Source organism: Artemia franciscana, chromosome 17 (genome assembly GCF_032884065.1).
Source record: "Artemia franciscana chromosome 17, ASM3288406v1, whole genome shotgun sequence".
Taxonomy (NCBI): Eukaryota; Metazoa; Arthropoda; class Branchiopoda; order Anostraca; family Artemiidae; genus Artemia; species Artemia franciscana.
Genome location: NC_088879.1, coordinates 42,522,683 through 42,538,225, shown reverse-complemented (window position 1 = coordinate 42,538,225; position 15,543 = coordinate 42,522,683). Strand labels below are relative to the sequence as shown.

Below are 15,543 nucleotides of genomic sequence, written 5' to 3'. Positions count from 1 at the left end.
AGGAATATCTACAGGGGTAATGCTTGTTCCTTTAAGCCTTTTTAATTTGAAAAACACCTGGGACTCTGATATCAAAGGGAAATCAAAAGACTCAGGAGGAGGGGTGAGTATTTCCACGCTCAGCAAAGGCGGGAGGGATTGCACAATGTTACCCAGATGTTTATTTAGGGAGTTGGCTGTTACGACGTCATCTTCATCAATGCCAAAATCGACTCCTTTTTCCACCTTGCCTGTCATCCTTTTGATTCGGTTGTACCACTGGCTTGGTTTGGACTCGAACAGATGATTAACTTTACGTTCTACATATTTGTTCGCGTGTTTTCGATTGACTTTTCTTAGTTTGTTTTTCAACCTGTTGGCTTGTTGGGTATTACCATGACGCAAAAGCCATCTCTTTGCCATTACCATTTTCTTAACTTCTTGTGTCATATATGGTCGATCTGACGAGACACGTTTGGTTGACTTCTCAGGAAAACAGGCCTTGTAATTTTGAAGCAAGATTTCTTGGAAAATAGTAGCTTTTTCGTTGCTTCTTTTAACCTCTTGAAATTTGTCCCATGTCCCCAATGGAACAGGTGGGGTTAAGTTCAAGAGAAAAGTGGTAACTTCCTCCAATTGGAGCCCCGGTGACAGGTATGTTGTAAAATTCGTGCATATTTGTGGAAATTCGGTCAAGGGAGGTGCCATTTTTGGTTGTGGGAAAATTGACGAGCTGCTTCAGGCCGATTCCGGCGTCCAGGTGATGGAGCTGTAATTCATTGGCATCGCCCATCATGAAAATTCCGCATGATGGGTATTTGCCCAAAACAAAATCCATACTGAGTTGTAGCTTTTCTACGAATACTTGGCGGTATTCACTCGTCTGACCCGGCGAGTAATAATACATGCAGAGAGCAATACCAGTGAATTTCCAGGGGAGACGTCGTGGTTTTAGAATGACCCACATTATTTCGTCGTACTCAGTTAAAAAAGGGACATCAAGTATAGCTGCTTTTAAAATTTCATGGGCATAAATAAGAACTCTGCCACCTTTTTTCCCCAGTGGATGGTCATCAGGTCGTATTTTTATAAACTCATCAAAACCACCTATTTTCAGGAGTTCTGAGTTTTGTCGATGAACTTCAGAAACCATTAGGACAAATGCCTTTGTTGCCTGAGCTAGACTTTCTAACTCAGCCACTTTATCAAAATTTTAACTTTCAGCATTTGCGTAAATAAACCTAGGGAAGGAAAAAACATCAGAATTATAATACTTTACCTTAGTGGTGTTTGATGCTCTCGTTGTAGGTCTTTGTAAGAATATGTTGTTTCCCTGGTGGGCGAGGCTGTCATCAGGATTACCCACACCAACCAGGGGCTCAAACTTATTCAGTACTGGAATTTCGGCTGAAACGAAAGAAGTTGTACCCACGCCAGTGAGGGCTGTAAGGGTGGACAGGAGGGGGGAGGTACGGAGATTTGAAACACTGTCGGGGGGCTTGGGGACGTTATCTTTTGGGGGGAGATAGAAAAGTTGATGTTGCTGAGGTAGCGGATCCTAGAAAAACATTCCGACCGACCGAGAAGGTGCAACACACGCTTGGTTGGGGGTATGTTGATGTACGGGAGGGATTGTTGGTAAGGGGGGCCACGCAGGTCCGCAAAAGTTGTAATCGCAATGTTTTTGAATTCGTAACCCCCGTCCAATTAAATTTTTTGATGCCGGGTTTGGATCCAGAAAAGCATTTTCCTGTCGATTGGTATGATTGGAGCTACGTCTTTTTGATGTACCGCAACACGCATGCGCGAAAACGCATTCTTTTTCAGTACATGATAAAACACAACATAAATCAACGTGGTCAAAATTACACTCATTATTACTGCAAGTTTTCGAAATAAAACGCGGACATATATGTAAAAACGACACTTTTTTCTGTGCTTACAGAAACCACTTTCATTAAAATACCGACATATCTTGTTAAATTTGGGAGCCTCTTTCACAAAAAACCTGCATATAATATTACGTCCTTTACTAGTTAAGGACTCGCGCTTAACTTTTTGTTGAACTATTTTCTCGAAAACAATTAACGGTTCATCTTCAGTCGGTTGAATGTTACGAAACTTATTCTCGTCAGTTAACCTTACGTCAGCTAATTTAACACTTTCCTGAATCTCGTATCGAGGATCATTCTCACACAGCATGCACTTTTTACGTCACTTAATGAGTTACAAATCTGATTGCTCGGGGCTTGTATAGAATTATTCATTTCAGAGCTAAAGGGAGACGAGCGTAATTTCACGGGTGGAATGGGTGAAAGGATTCCCAACTGATTTAACTGCATCATTAGGGAGTCAATAATTGTTGTTTTTTCGTCAGTTAAGTTCTGAAGGTTACGTAAATCAGATTGGAGTGATTCGTGGGCATTTCTTAGGGGTAATAGTTCATTTTGAATAGCTGAGAGTTGATTCTCAAGAACGGAACATCTGTTAGTTAAAGCTGAGACTTCATTAACGTATTCAGAACAATTCGTGCATGGAGTTTTATCCTCACTGCTGGGCCTAGTTACTGTCTTAGTTTTGGGATTAGAATTCCCTGGTGTGACTATGGGTGTGTTTTTGACAAAGAGTCTAGGTCTAAGGCTCGCTTATGGCGTAACTTTGCACGGAATTTTCATACCGCTAGTAAATGAAGGTGAAGTGGGGAAGTCACAATTTAAGCACAACCATACCGGTAGTTTCTCTCTTGCTCCAAGCGTGATCCTTGCACACTTAGGGTGCCACCATTGACTGCATTTGGTGCACTGGACTGTCCCACTAGTTGCTGGGTTTCTACACTCAGGGCAGTAATATTTAGTCATAATTAACTTGGAAAAAGTTAATTGAGGATAAACCAACAACTCGAGGAGTTGTTGGTTTATTGGTAGATAGGGGAGGTATACGGCAAGAACTGTATGTGGGGAGGGAATACGGCTTCTGTATGAGGGGGAAGGTAGCAAAGGGATATTTTTTGGCAAAGTAGGAGAAGAAGGGATGGGTACCGGTGTTTCTTAAAAAAAAAATCTGGCTCCAAAAATTGCAACAAAAACCTTTAAAGCAAAATATGCAGGTAAAATTCTAGTTTCAAGAGTGTTAGCCAAAATTTCCACTGCAAGAATTAGATAAACTACAAATCAATTCGGCACAGCAAAAATGCCAACAAATGTAACAAAAAGATCATAAGAATAGCTAAAATCTGAATATATGTGTGCAACCAGAACAAAAATAAATTAAAATATAAATCAAATCACAGTATAAATAGAAGAATTAAATAACATTTATAATAGCAATCTGGAAAGCAGCCCGTATAATTTATAATGTAGATCACGAATTGCTCACACATGGTATGCTTTGTTTTAACATTTTTCTTTTTGTGATTAGTGTTGGTGAAAACTATTAAATGCTTTCACCTCCAGATTGGTATCAAGCTCAAATTGGGATGCCAATAAATATTTGTTTCCAGATTATATAAGTCCCTTAGATTTCACATTCATTATTTACTAAGGGACTGGGGTAACATCACTCTAGTAACTTTTAAAGAATGTCATAAAATGTCATGTCATAGAACTGGCATGTTTTATACCTTCTGAGTATTGACATTTGTTTTCAAAGGTCACAAAACTTTAAATGAAGATGCAATTTTGTCCATCTCACAATATTTATTGTCATAATAGATGCAACTTGGGTTACGAATTATTGTCATTTGGATTGTGGTTGGCTGTTAATTTGTCTGTCCTTTAGACTATTTAATAGATCTTAACTGAATCTGAAAATATGTTCAGAATTCTCCCATGATCAATAATTTTGATTCATGCACAAAAATGATTTTTTGAAAATTTTGTTTGAAAAAATTTGAAAATTTTAACTTTAAAAGGTTAGAAAACTTTCCTTGAGGTTGATTACAACATTTTATACCAAATGTTAAAGATTAATCCCGCTTTTTTTAGCTCAAATATTTGTACAATGATTTTCTCTTGGAACATGGATGAGTATCTTTTTTTATGCTATGGAATTCTTGGTCTTTCAAATACAAAATAATAATACTTAAAAAATGATTAAAGGAAAAGACTGAGCGCAAAAGAAGTAAATACATGTTAAAATTCAGGGCCATTAAGTTGAAATAGAAGCATAATAAAACTGTCTCAAGGAAAGAATTGCGCTTTGTGTAATTTGAATTAAAATCAAATAGTTGTGGGCATCTTGTCATGGCTAATTGTAGAAAAAGCCAAGAAGATAGTCCAATTGAGTGAGAGGCAAATCTGGCCTTAACCCCTTATTAGGATTGTATAAAAATGATGTTAGTTCATTTTTTAATAGATAAGTCTTGAATTTGATCTTGATTTTGAATTAGAATCTCAGGGAAAGTTTTTATCAAAACGAGGTCCGTGGTCCTCGGACTCGTCCGAGTCCGTTGATTTTGAATTAAAATCGAATAGTTGTGGGCATCAAGTTTGATTTTGAATTAGAATCGAACAGTCATGGGCATTAAGTTTGATCTTGAATTAAAATCGAATAGTTGTGGGCATTTTTACAACAAACAAACAATTGAACATTCAGAAACAGACCTAAAACAGGGGGAAGGAATTGGTCCCAAGGACCCACATCCTCTCGAGCATTTTGACTTGGTAATTTTTTTTTTCAGTGGAAGTTCTGTGTTGAAACATTTCAATATGCTTCAATATTATGGCAAGATAATACATATGGCATATATAATATCTACGACAAGAGGTAAGAAGAAAGGAGATTAGAGTTTGCAAGAAACCACAACATTCTAATTTTAACTTAAACTGTAACTTGAAGCCACCTAAGGGTTTGATGCTTGTAGGCTCCATAATTTCAAGTGATAATATTAATAAATGAGAGATGACTCCTTGGTATCCAAACTGTGCGTCCATTACTCCATTGAGAATCCCCTTTGGCATTGAAGGTATGTAATTTCAGTTCGGGCCATCCCTTCATCGTCGTAGCACTACAAGTTTTTGTAGCTTTATTGGAGAAGAGAAAATTGTTAAACATGATTGACATAGCACCTTGATAGTTTTCTTCAAGTAGCTGCAGGAAAGGGCTGTGGTTTAAGCGGAAAGTATTTACTGAGAAACACATCTGGGGGTAGCAATGATGCCCCCTCGTTTACGTCTCCAATAAAGGCTTGGTAATTCGTAATTAAGCAATTAGTTGTTCTTGATAAGGGAGAATTTTTCAGGCGTCTAGAAAAATTTCAAACATCGCCTTCCTCTAAAATTATCCCATTTGAAAAAAAAGTTGGGCACATAATTAATAACAGCATTACTAACCTCTTCCATCTTTGTCGGTTCTAGGTCGTCACTAAGCTCTTTTGAAAGCTTTTCCATCTTGCCACCAACAGAAAAAATCAGCTCAAGTAGTGAAGGTGTATGGTTGGTATTACATATTCTTTTTAGAGCTGGAATATGTGGCAAGTCCAAATGTGGTAAAATTAACACAGATGTGTGTAGCGGATCGTTAGAGAAGAGCCACCTACCTTGAATTACCATTTGAACCTTAAACATAAATATATAATTTGACAAAGCAGAAAAATTAGGGCTAAAAAATAAATAGCATTTTGTTAAGACACTGGCCTTCCTTGTAAAAGGAACGGTGAGGAAACCATATTAAAACTCGAATAGCCTACACAATTTAAAGTATTCGAAGGGAAACCATTGAAAAACAGGGAGAGTAAATAACTTTTTTAGTATTTCTCTTTGAAGACTATTTCAGTTTAAAGCCTGATTCATCTATCAAATCTTTTTCCTTCAAACATTGGTCAATGACAAAGGTTATACCTCAAATTTTTTATAGCTCCACAGGAGCGAAATTAAGTTAAAAAAAAGAAAAAAGAGAATGTATAAGAAATACAGCGCGTAGTTCAATAATGTCCTGTAATTATTGCATGTCTTTAAAAGTTTGCAAAACAAAACACTGTTAAATGGTTATAGTTAATATAATATTTCAGATAAATTTTCATAAAAAAGTTACAATTAAAGTGCAGAGTGACTTTACAATTTAAAACGAACAGCCATTGTCCTGTATATAAACGTGGCTGTCACCCATTCTAATGCTTTTCTAAAAGAATTCTAGTGCAGAAAAATATAGGCAAGTGGTAGTTCAAGTATTCTGCTAACTGATCCCCTTTTGATTTTTTTTCCCATAGAACTCAATTTAAAGTGGACGTGAAGTCTGTGTTAATAAAATGAACAATACATTGTAGAACAAACGGAAAATATCATTATTTAACACAAAATGAATAAATCTGAACACCTTGGCACAAAATTCAATGTTTTTATGACTTTCTTGTTGCGTTAGCTCATTCGCTGTTAAACCACAGAGAAAAAATTCAAACTTCAGCGTAAAGAGCAGGGTGTTCAGTGAACTAGCAACATCCTTTGTCATATAAAAGAAAATGTTTCTGTGTTGCGAGAGCAACACTTTGGTTTTGTCCTTTTTTTTTTTTTTCCTATGCCGCCGATGATGGCTTATTCCTGGAAACTGGTAAGGGTCTAACCTGTGCGGTTTTTACGGAAAGTGTGGACCTCAGGCCAGATTGATGAATATGGCATTACATTTTGGAAAGCTCCGCAGAACTCTTGCCTGGGACCAAAAAGGATGGTTTTTGCTTGTCCACGAGCCAGAGCCTATGGTGTGCGAAGTGAAGTGGAGTTATGTAGCCTATGTCAGAGAGGAGTATCTGAAGTTGTGCAGCCAAGCTTTCGTTTCATCAAACCTTGTTTCTGCTTTCGAGTGGAAAGCTCCGTTCTAGCAGGCAAGCAGGCAGGCACCGCTTTCAAATTGAAGATGGACTAAAATCTATAAGATTTTAGAAAAACCCGGCCCCACAGCCAATATATCTTCTTTTAGTGATAAATAGTAAAATTTACAGAAGCAAAAAAGCGGCATTTTCCCACGGGTCCGAAAGTACTGCCGTGATTTTCACAGGGTTTATCATTTGTTTTTTCGGACTTGGGATTGAGCTAGAGAAATGTTATCAGATGTACCTTTTAAACTTTAAAGTTCTGTCATTGCTAAAGAAATTGGAGCTTATCCTTTGCTCCTTTCTAAGTGGTGACATGAGAAAGTTGGCCTACGGCAAAAAAAATCAACTTTTGAACTAAGACAGATAGAATTTTTTTCTCGACGAAAATCGGTAGCTCTTGATGAGCTGATCAAAGTATATGTCATCCATTTTTTGATACGAAAATTCCTTCATGAGATATACTATTTTGAAAGTTTCAAGGGGTTGACAACTTCAGTGGTAGGGTACACACTGAAACCAAAAATAAGCCGATACCAATTGTGAGACATGTAGGGGACTTTTAAGGAAAGGTCAGCTGTTAGCTCATAATCATCTTTGGCAGTGAGGGGTTTGCAGATTTTGTTATTTAGTGTACCTATTATTTGTTTCCAGTGTATTTGATGATAAGACCGAGTTGGTTCCAGTGGTAAGACATGTAGGGACTTGTAAGTAATAATCGTCTGTTAGGCAAAAATCATCTTTAGTGAAGAGGGGTTTGTAACTTTTGCTAGTTGGTGTAGCCTACCCATACTCACTATAACCTAGAATTAAGTGTTTATGCAACGGGTACAAACGATAACGCAAAACAACGAGGCAGTTTCGTAATAATTAATAGTGTCGTCTATGGTATTTTGATCCTGAAAAGTTACGGATAGCTTTACAATACCAACTAGATTATATAAGATATTGTTCCAAGTCTTGATCCGTCGCGATTTCTACGATTGAAAAGGATAAAGTTCAACTGGCTGCAAAGTCAATTTAGTTCCTTCTTTCGATATTCCTTTGTTATTGTTGTTTTTTCAACGCTGAGGAATAGCCTTTGATCATGTGATTACTGATCGCGTTCTTCTTTAAACATAACGTTTTAAAAGCTTCGATAGGCTGACAACTTCAGCGTTTAACCGATAGCAAAGAAACAAAACCAAAGTGTTGCTCTCGCAACAATTTATTCGGCGAAGCCGGACAAAGGTTGCAGCAACACTTCACGTTGCTCAGGCAACGTAAGTCTAGTTTATTTAAATTTTAACATCGCCCCTTAGTTTCATTGAAAATGATTAAAAAAAAGATACGATCTTTTTATTATTGCACTCAAGGGGGACAATAGTGCCCTCAGATTTCACTATTTACGCTAGAGTTATACATTTGTGTACACAAATTTCTAGAATATGGTATTAATTAGGTTTGCTTCATAGGAATTTTATAAATATGAGAAAGGCTTTCGGTCCTATAAGAACCGGTCCTTCACTATCAAGCTCGACTTCTTGCCACCATGCTCCGATGTATTGAATACGTAGTTGGAATATATTCCTTCAAATGAAGAAGAGCTAGGGGGTTGAAAACTCCTCCATATCTATCTGAAGGACCCCTCATGCAAAAGTGAAATATTATGAAAATCGTACTTTTAGGAAATTGTGTAAAAAAAATGTACAAACATTAGGAGAACTAAACAGAGTATACAAGACTTATTAGCAAAAAAGGCTAAAAAAAAAAAAACCAAACCACCCAAGGTTTTGGGTGGGAGAGAGGGGAAATTATCTCGGTAAGAGTGCAGATTATCCCTCTTCTGAATAAAACTGGAAGACTGGACTTCATTCATGCCAATCCCAAGAATATGATCTCTTTTGTCTTTACTGGAATTGAAAAAAAAAACATACAACCTTCAATTCAATGTTGAAGGAACTGGAAGATTAATTTCTGGTGTTTGTTACCAAGTCTAGGGTTATATATTCATGCTGTGAAATCATTCTTTTCCTTTGTATGATTGACCCTTATTGAGTGAACAATAAGCTAATGATTTCTTTTTTAGTCTTTTTAAGTCTTTTTTAGTCTTTTTAAGGGTGTTACAGTTGAACCATAAGTAATGAAATACTACCCTTTTTATGCTCCCAAGCTCTGCCAATTTCTACATAATTATATTTAGAACATTTCTATTTATTGAATCTTACAAGTAAAGTTAAATCAGCAAACTTTGTACATAACGTAGATCTATATTCAGGCATTAGAACAGCGACTCTGAAAATCTAATATATATATATATAATATATATATAAATATATGTATATATATATATATATATATATATATATATATATATATATATATATATATATATATATATTATATATTGAGGCCTCATTCAAGTGCTGGTCTATATTAATCACTAATTTAGGAAAACAGTCTTCCTTTTCTCCTTCTGTCTCTTTATTTTATTTTATTTTATTTTTTTATTTTTTTTTTTTTATTATTTTTTTTTTTTTTTTTTTTTTTTTTTTGTGTGTGTTTGTGCTGTAGCATTGGTGATTTCTCTTTTCATGATATTATTCCAGGTTGGATCCAGTGCTGGTGGAGAAAATTTTTTTAGTTTTCTCCCCGACAGACCTTTACCCTGGTCCAGGTTTTTAACCTGATATTGTTAATTATTGGTGAGATGGCACTTATGCAAATTTCATGTTCTTTCATCTTTTTGTTTATGTATTTATTGACCTATTGACCTATTGACCTTGGCATGTTTTTTGGACTTTGATTGTTGGATTTTGATTTGGATGTTGGTTTGTTTTGGATTTATTTTCAATAACTTTTTATGCAACAAAACACAAATATTAGCCTCGGAACTCGGAACGATTTTTTGAAAGTTAGTAAGTGTAAAAGTCGTTGTTTTCTTTGCCAAGATCATTTTGTCCCACGAACTTCTGTTAAAAGTACATTGTATAATAAAAATTTTGCATGCAAGTTACGTGGTAATGTTAATTGTAGAACAACCAATGTAATTTACCTATTAGAATGTAATAAATGCTGCCTACAATATGTGGGGGAAACAACTAATAATATATATAAAAGATTTTCTGGACACAAGACAACAGTTAATAATGAAAAAACTAATAACTATCTAGTTCAACATTGTAGTAGTGGTAAATGTTCCATATCAGATATAACTGTCACAATTTTAGAAAATTTAGAATTAGAAAATTTAAATAAAGAAGAGAAGAATAATAGACTACGTAAACAGGAGGATTTCTGGATCCATACTCTTGGTACAGCTTATCCTTTTGGGCTAAATGATCGTGTAGCAAAATATGGTGACATGTCTCATGTTGTTGTTAAATGTATTGATGGTTTTATGGACCATCCTTCTTTTACTTGTCCTACTAAACGTAAAAAACGATCGAGAGGACATAGGAAAAATAATAGAAAAAATGAATTAGATGTACATATGCTTTCTATAGATCTATGCCAGCTACTTGAATCTAGGGGTATGATTTCTGTAATAAAGTGTCTAAATAATTTATCCAAGAGGAATTTAATCAAACTTTTCTGGATTGTTAAGAATAATACAGCTCTTGAATATAATTTTAAAGTAATATGTGATACAATTTGCATTCTAACTAAAACAAAATTTATTTCAAAATAGAAAAAGTTTGATAAGATTAGTAATAAGGATAACAGATTATATTTATCTATTAATTTTACTTGTAAGCAGATTGAAGATATTAATTTACCAGAAATTTTAAATCAGCGGCATGTGAAACAGGCCCTTCCTAGTAATTTAAATCATAATGATAGTCCAGTTTTAACTTATAAATTTTCAAAAACTATTGGGCAAATTATTTTTAATTATAATTTAATACTAAAAAAACTAGATAGCGATATAAATTGGAAACCGGTTTGTAATTGTAAGCAACTTGGCCCATTTGTAAATCCTACTTACAAACATGTTATAACAGGGGACTTGTCAATAATAAAGCAAGATGATCTTCAAATTATAATGAATAAAGGGGCTAATTTCCGTCTTTCTCATCATCTGAAACCATCGAGTGTTCTTGATGGACTGGAAAATGATTTTGATTTATTTATTGATAAGTGGTGTAAGAAAGAGAATAAAAATAAAGAGAGTTTTCAAAGTTGGAAGAATTTAATTATTAGTAGAGTAAGAAATAAAATATATTCTAACTTAAAAAATAGTAACACTAAATCATTATTTTATAATGCGAAGATTAAACAAGCAATTGCTAATCTAAAGAATGAATTTGTAATTGTGCCAGTGGATAAAGCTAATAATAATTTTGCCATAATTTGTCAGAAGCTGTATTGTGATATCTTAAAGGGGGAGTTATGCACAACTAATGTTTATGAAAAGGTAAATATAGAGGATGAGAATTTAATTGAAAAGACTGAAGAAATACTTTTTAAAAATTTTAATATTAAAATAAATGACAATGATAAAAAGTTCCCTTTCCTATATTGGACTGTAAAATTTCATAAGAATCCCCCTAAACCACGGTTTATTGCAGGAGCAGCTAAATGTCCAACCCGCATTGCTGCTACTGACCTCTCTTTAATTTTAAAGGAAATTGTAAATAAACTTAAAACCTATTGTTCTGGTATTAAAAAATTTTCGAATTTTAATCCATATTGGAGTGTTAATAATTCACTGCAGGTGATAGATTCTTTAACAATGGTTTCAGCTAAAAGAATTGAGTCTTTCGATTTTGCGACAATGTATACTAATTTATCACTTAATTTAGTGTTTGATAATTTAAAAACTGTTATAAAGAAATCTTTCCTCTTATCTAGTAAAAGGTTCTTAAAAATAGACAGTTATAATAAAAAAGCCATATGGACAAACTGCTTTAATACTACAGTTAACTTGAGATGTTACAGCTTGGATATGATTTTTGAGTTATTGGAATTTGTTTTATACAATACTTATATAAGATTTGGGGGTGATTTGTACAAGCAAATTATGGGAATTCCCATGGGGGGGAATGCCAGCCCATTTATAGCTGACTTGTTTTTAAGTCAACTAGAATATAAATATATGATGGATAAGAATAATCCAATTAATTTAAAACATGCTTTGTCAAATAATAAAAGATATTTAGATGATATTTTGGTCTTAAATTGTAAGGATTTCATTGATATTTCTAAAAATATATATCCATCAGAGCTTATTCTTGAGCCTAGTCATAGCGCTGGTCATGAAGATCATTTCTTAGATTTAAATATTAATATTTGTGATAATAATAAATTAAGTTTTAAAATGTATAATAAAACGGATGATTTTGATTTTGAAGTGATTAGTTTCCCATTCCCTGAAAGTAATATACACTCAAATATCACATATTCAGCGTTTTTCTCACAGTTACTTCGTTATGCAAGGATTTGTAGTAATTATATTGATTTTAAAAATAGATGTAAAATCTTAAGCCAAAAATTGATATCAAGAGGTTTTTCTGCAAATAAATTAACTTGGCAATTTAAAAAATTTAGTTTTCATTATAACGAACTTTTAAATAAATATCAAAAGAATTATCTAGAAATGCTTAAAGAAATTTTTAACTAATTTGGGAGGTTTGAGAAATGTTGTCACAGCGCCATTTATTTTGAATTGCGTTTCTAATTGAGCGTAATTTTTTGAAAAATTAGCCACATGGTAAAGATGAATTCTATAATTGTTTAGTTCATTCAGGTTTTTTGCAATGTGTTAATATTTGTGATTTTGTAAAATTTATAATATTTAGTTTACCTATTGTTGCTAAAGGGAGGGATATATTAACAGGATAAGCTTGTTTTGGTTTTGGTTTTACTTGGTTGTTTTACATTTGCTGTTTTTTTTTTTTTTTTTTTTTTTTTTTTTTTCATAGGCATGTAATTTGGGGGTGATACCTGACGCGGGGATGCCATGGATATTCTGTGGTAGCCACAACACTGTGCTGGGTAGAGAATTTAGAGTGGCGAAACCCAATATAGGCCAGTGTATTCTCCTGATGAGCCCTTATGTTGGGTGTTGCCTCTGAATTATTTGTCTATATTATTTTTTCTATTGTTCAGTAAATGACGACTTATACTTATTGACGACATGACTGCCTGTCCATGGATTATTCTTTATGGTTGATTGTGTGTGGCTATGCTGTTTGACCTATGTGATTGTATGGATGAGTAGGGTTGAGGCCTCATTCAAGTGCTGGTCTATATTAATCACTAATTTAGGAAAACAGTCTTCCTTTTCTCCTTCTGTCTCTTTATTTTATTTTATTTTATTTTTTTATTTTTTTTTTTTTATTATTTTTTTTTTTTTTTTTTTTTTTGTGTGTGTTTGTGCTGTAGCATTGGTGATTTCTCTTTTCATGATATATATATATATATATATATATATATATATATATATATATATTCTGAAAGGCAGACTTTGTAGAATACGAATTATGCGTTTCAGTAATTTCACTATTTTCACCCTTTGTGTAAAAAAAACAAAAAAAAAACAGGATTAGTAAAACTTACGAGTTGCTGTATATTTAGCGCAGTTTCAAGCCATCCTCTATCAGCAGCCACATCTAGCATAGCTTGAAGGATTCTTATAGCTTGGTCCAAAACAAATTTAGTGTCAGTGTGATAGAATGAACTGGGAAGCGACAAACGACTGAAGTGCGCTTGAAATAAAAGGTGAGCTTTTGTATGCGGGGAATCCAAGGTGTGTTGGTTCACTTTATAAGGACATAATTTTGCAAGTTCTCTATAATGGAGAATTAAAATAAACGTTAGTTTTCAAGATAGTTTGATCTCATGATCGATCTGAATGGTAATCGCTAGGTACCAAATTCTAACCAAAAGTAAAAGAAGTAAAGGAAAACGATGTGTTTCCGCTCGCCATGCGTCTTGTTCAAATTATTCGTAATTCACAAAATAAGAACGTAAAACAATTAGCTAAAACAAGAATGCAATAGTTCTAAAACGGCTGATTAAAAAAAAGAAAAAAATGGTGGTCTTAAAGAAAAAAACATCTGAAGCTTGAGTCCCTTCCCCTGAGGGCTCAATGTCCTACATAGTGCCACATTTGTCCCTAAGCCCTAATTAGTTAAAAATACGTCTGAGAAAAGCTTGTTTTTTTTTTACAGTCAAATAAAATTAATACGTTAAAATAGACAGAAATAAAGTTATATAACAAGTCAAACCTAAAACGAAGAGAAATTAAAACAATAATCAAATAAACCATAAAATGGACATAAACACTGACACAAATTATAATGAGGCTGACGTCCCCATGAGTCCTCTAAAAGCTTGCGTGTCATTTCAATAAAGCAATTGCGAATGAACTGGCCACGACCCATTTGAAACCAGCACAGGCTTTTAGGATCGTTGCGAATATACCGATCCTAGTCAGCTGCCTAAGGAACCCTTAAATCTAAGCATTTTTAGAAAGAATATATATTCTTTAATGTCTATAAAATATATCAGGATAGATTTATGTAAAATCTGTCCAGCCCCAGTTCTCACCCACTGCGTTTTGCACAAACCTGCTGCAATGCCGCGCATTGCAGACAATTTTAACCCCTCAGTTCTCACCTGCTACGATTTGCAGAAAAATTGAATTAAAACTTCGCATCTAATTTGCAGAGAAAAAAAATCCACAAAATTACTTTGAAAATCGCAGGCGTTTTGTTGGAAAATCGCAACTACTCTTACCGTATCTTAAATACGATGAGTTTCAATCCATTTGCTGTTGTTAAACGTTTATTATTATAACAAAATTATCAGCAAAATCCTACAAATTGATAGGAAGCCATAGAGAAGTAATCAGTTTCTCTTTGCAGCACATTTTTAACAACTAGCTATTCACTCAATTCTTGACCGCACTTTCTCGCTTGCACAGGACAATTACAATACATGTTGATTTACGAAATTACAGATCCAAATTCTCTTTATTACAGATCCATATTTATATTTGGGTTTCATGTTCATTAGCAATATTCAAGTGGAGTCTAAGGCAATTCTCACTTATGTTGCCCAATCCCAATCCAATTTACGAAATTACAGATCCAAATTCTCTTTATTACAGATCCATATGGAAATTGCAGATCCATATTTATATTTGGGTTTCATGTTCATTAGCAATATTCAAGTGGAGTCTAAGGCAATTCTCACTTATGTTGCCCAATCCCCCCTTTATGTTGCCCAGAAAATACAAAATATTATACATTCCTTCTCTACGTTTTAATTTATTTAAAGCATTCTTTTAGGATCGATTCAAAGGTGGATACTTCAGTCTATTTTTAGATAATCTTCCATGTGTTCATCGTATCACCTAAAATATTGTAAATTTCCTTCGTAAGCTATATAAGCCCAAGTTTAGTTATAGGTTTCGTCCTCAGGTTTTAAATTTTTTATGAAACCTTCAGGTTTCATATTCAGGTTTTACATCATAAAATTTAAGAGCCCTTAAATCTTACAAAAGTAATCAGTTTTTCATTGCTGTTGCTTCTAACAATTATATATTCACTCATTCTTGAACACACTTTCTCGTATGCGTTTGAAAATTTCAAACCAAGGTGATTTACGTTTTTATGTAAAATGCTAGTTAGAAATCATCCCAATCTTCAGAATCACCAGTTTTTTTTGTCAAAAACAGTGTGTGCGTACTAAGGGCAAAAAAAAAGAAATTCAAACCAAATTGAAATAACCATCGTCGTAGAATTTGGGAGCAGAGAATATATTTATGCACTTCG

At 34.0% G+C, this 15,543-nt stretch overlaps 1 protein-coding gene across 1 annotated transcript in view; it reads right to left on the bottom strand.

Moving 5' to 3' along the window:
* The window catches only part of LOC136038264 (activating signal cointegrator 1 complex subunit 3-like), a gene marked incomplete at its 3' end in the record, with an annotated part of 40,249 nt that overhangs the window by 5,273 nt on the left and 19,433 nt on the right, over positions 1-15,543 (bottom strand). The window contains 2 exon segments of the mRNA XM_065721380.1: positions 5,310-5,534; positions 13,322-13,553. Of these exon segments, the coding sequence (XP_065577452.1) occupies positions 5,310-5,534; positions 13,322-13,553 (457 nt within the window).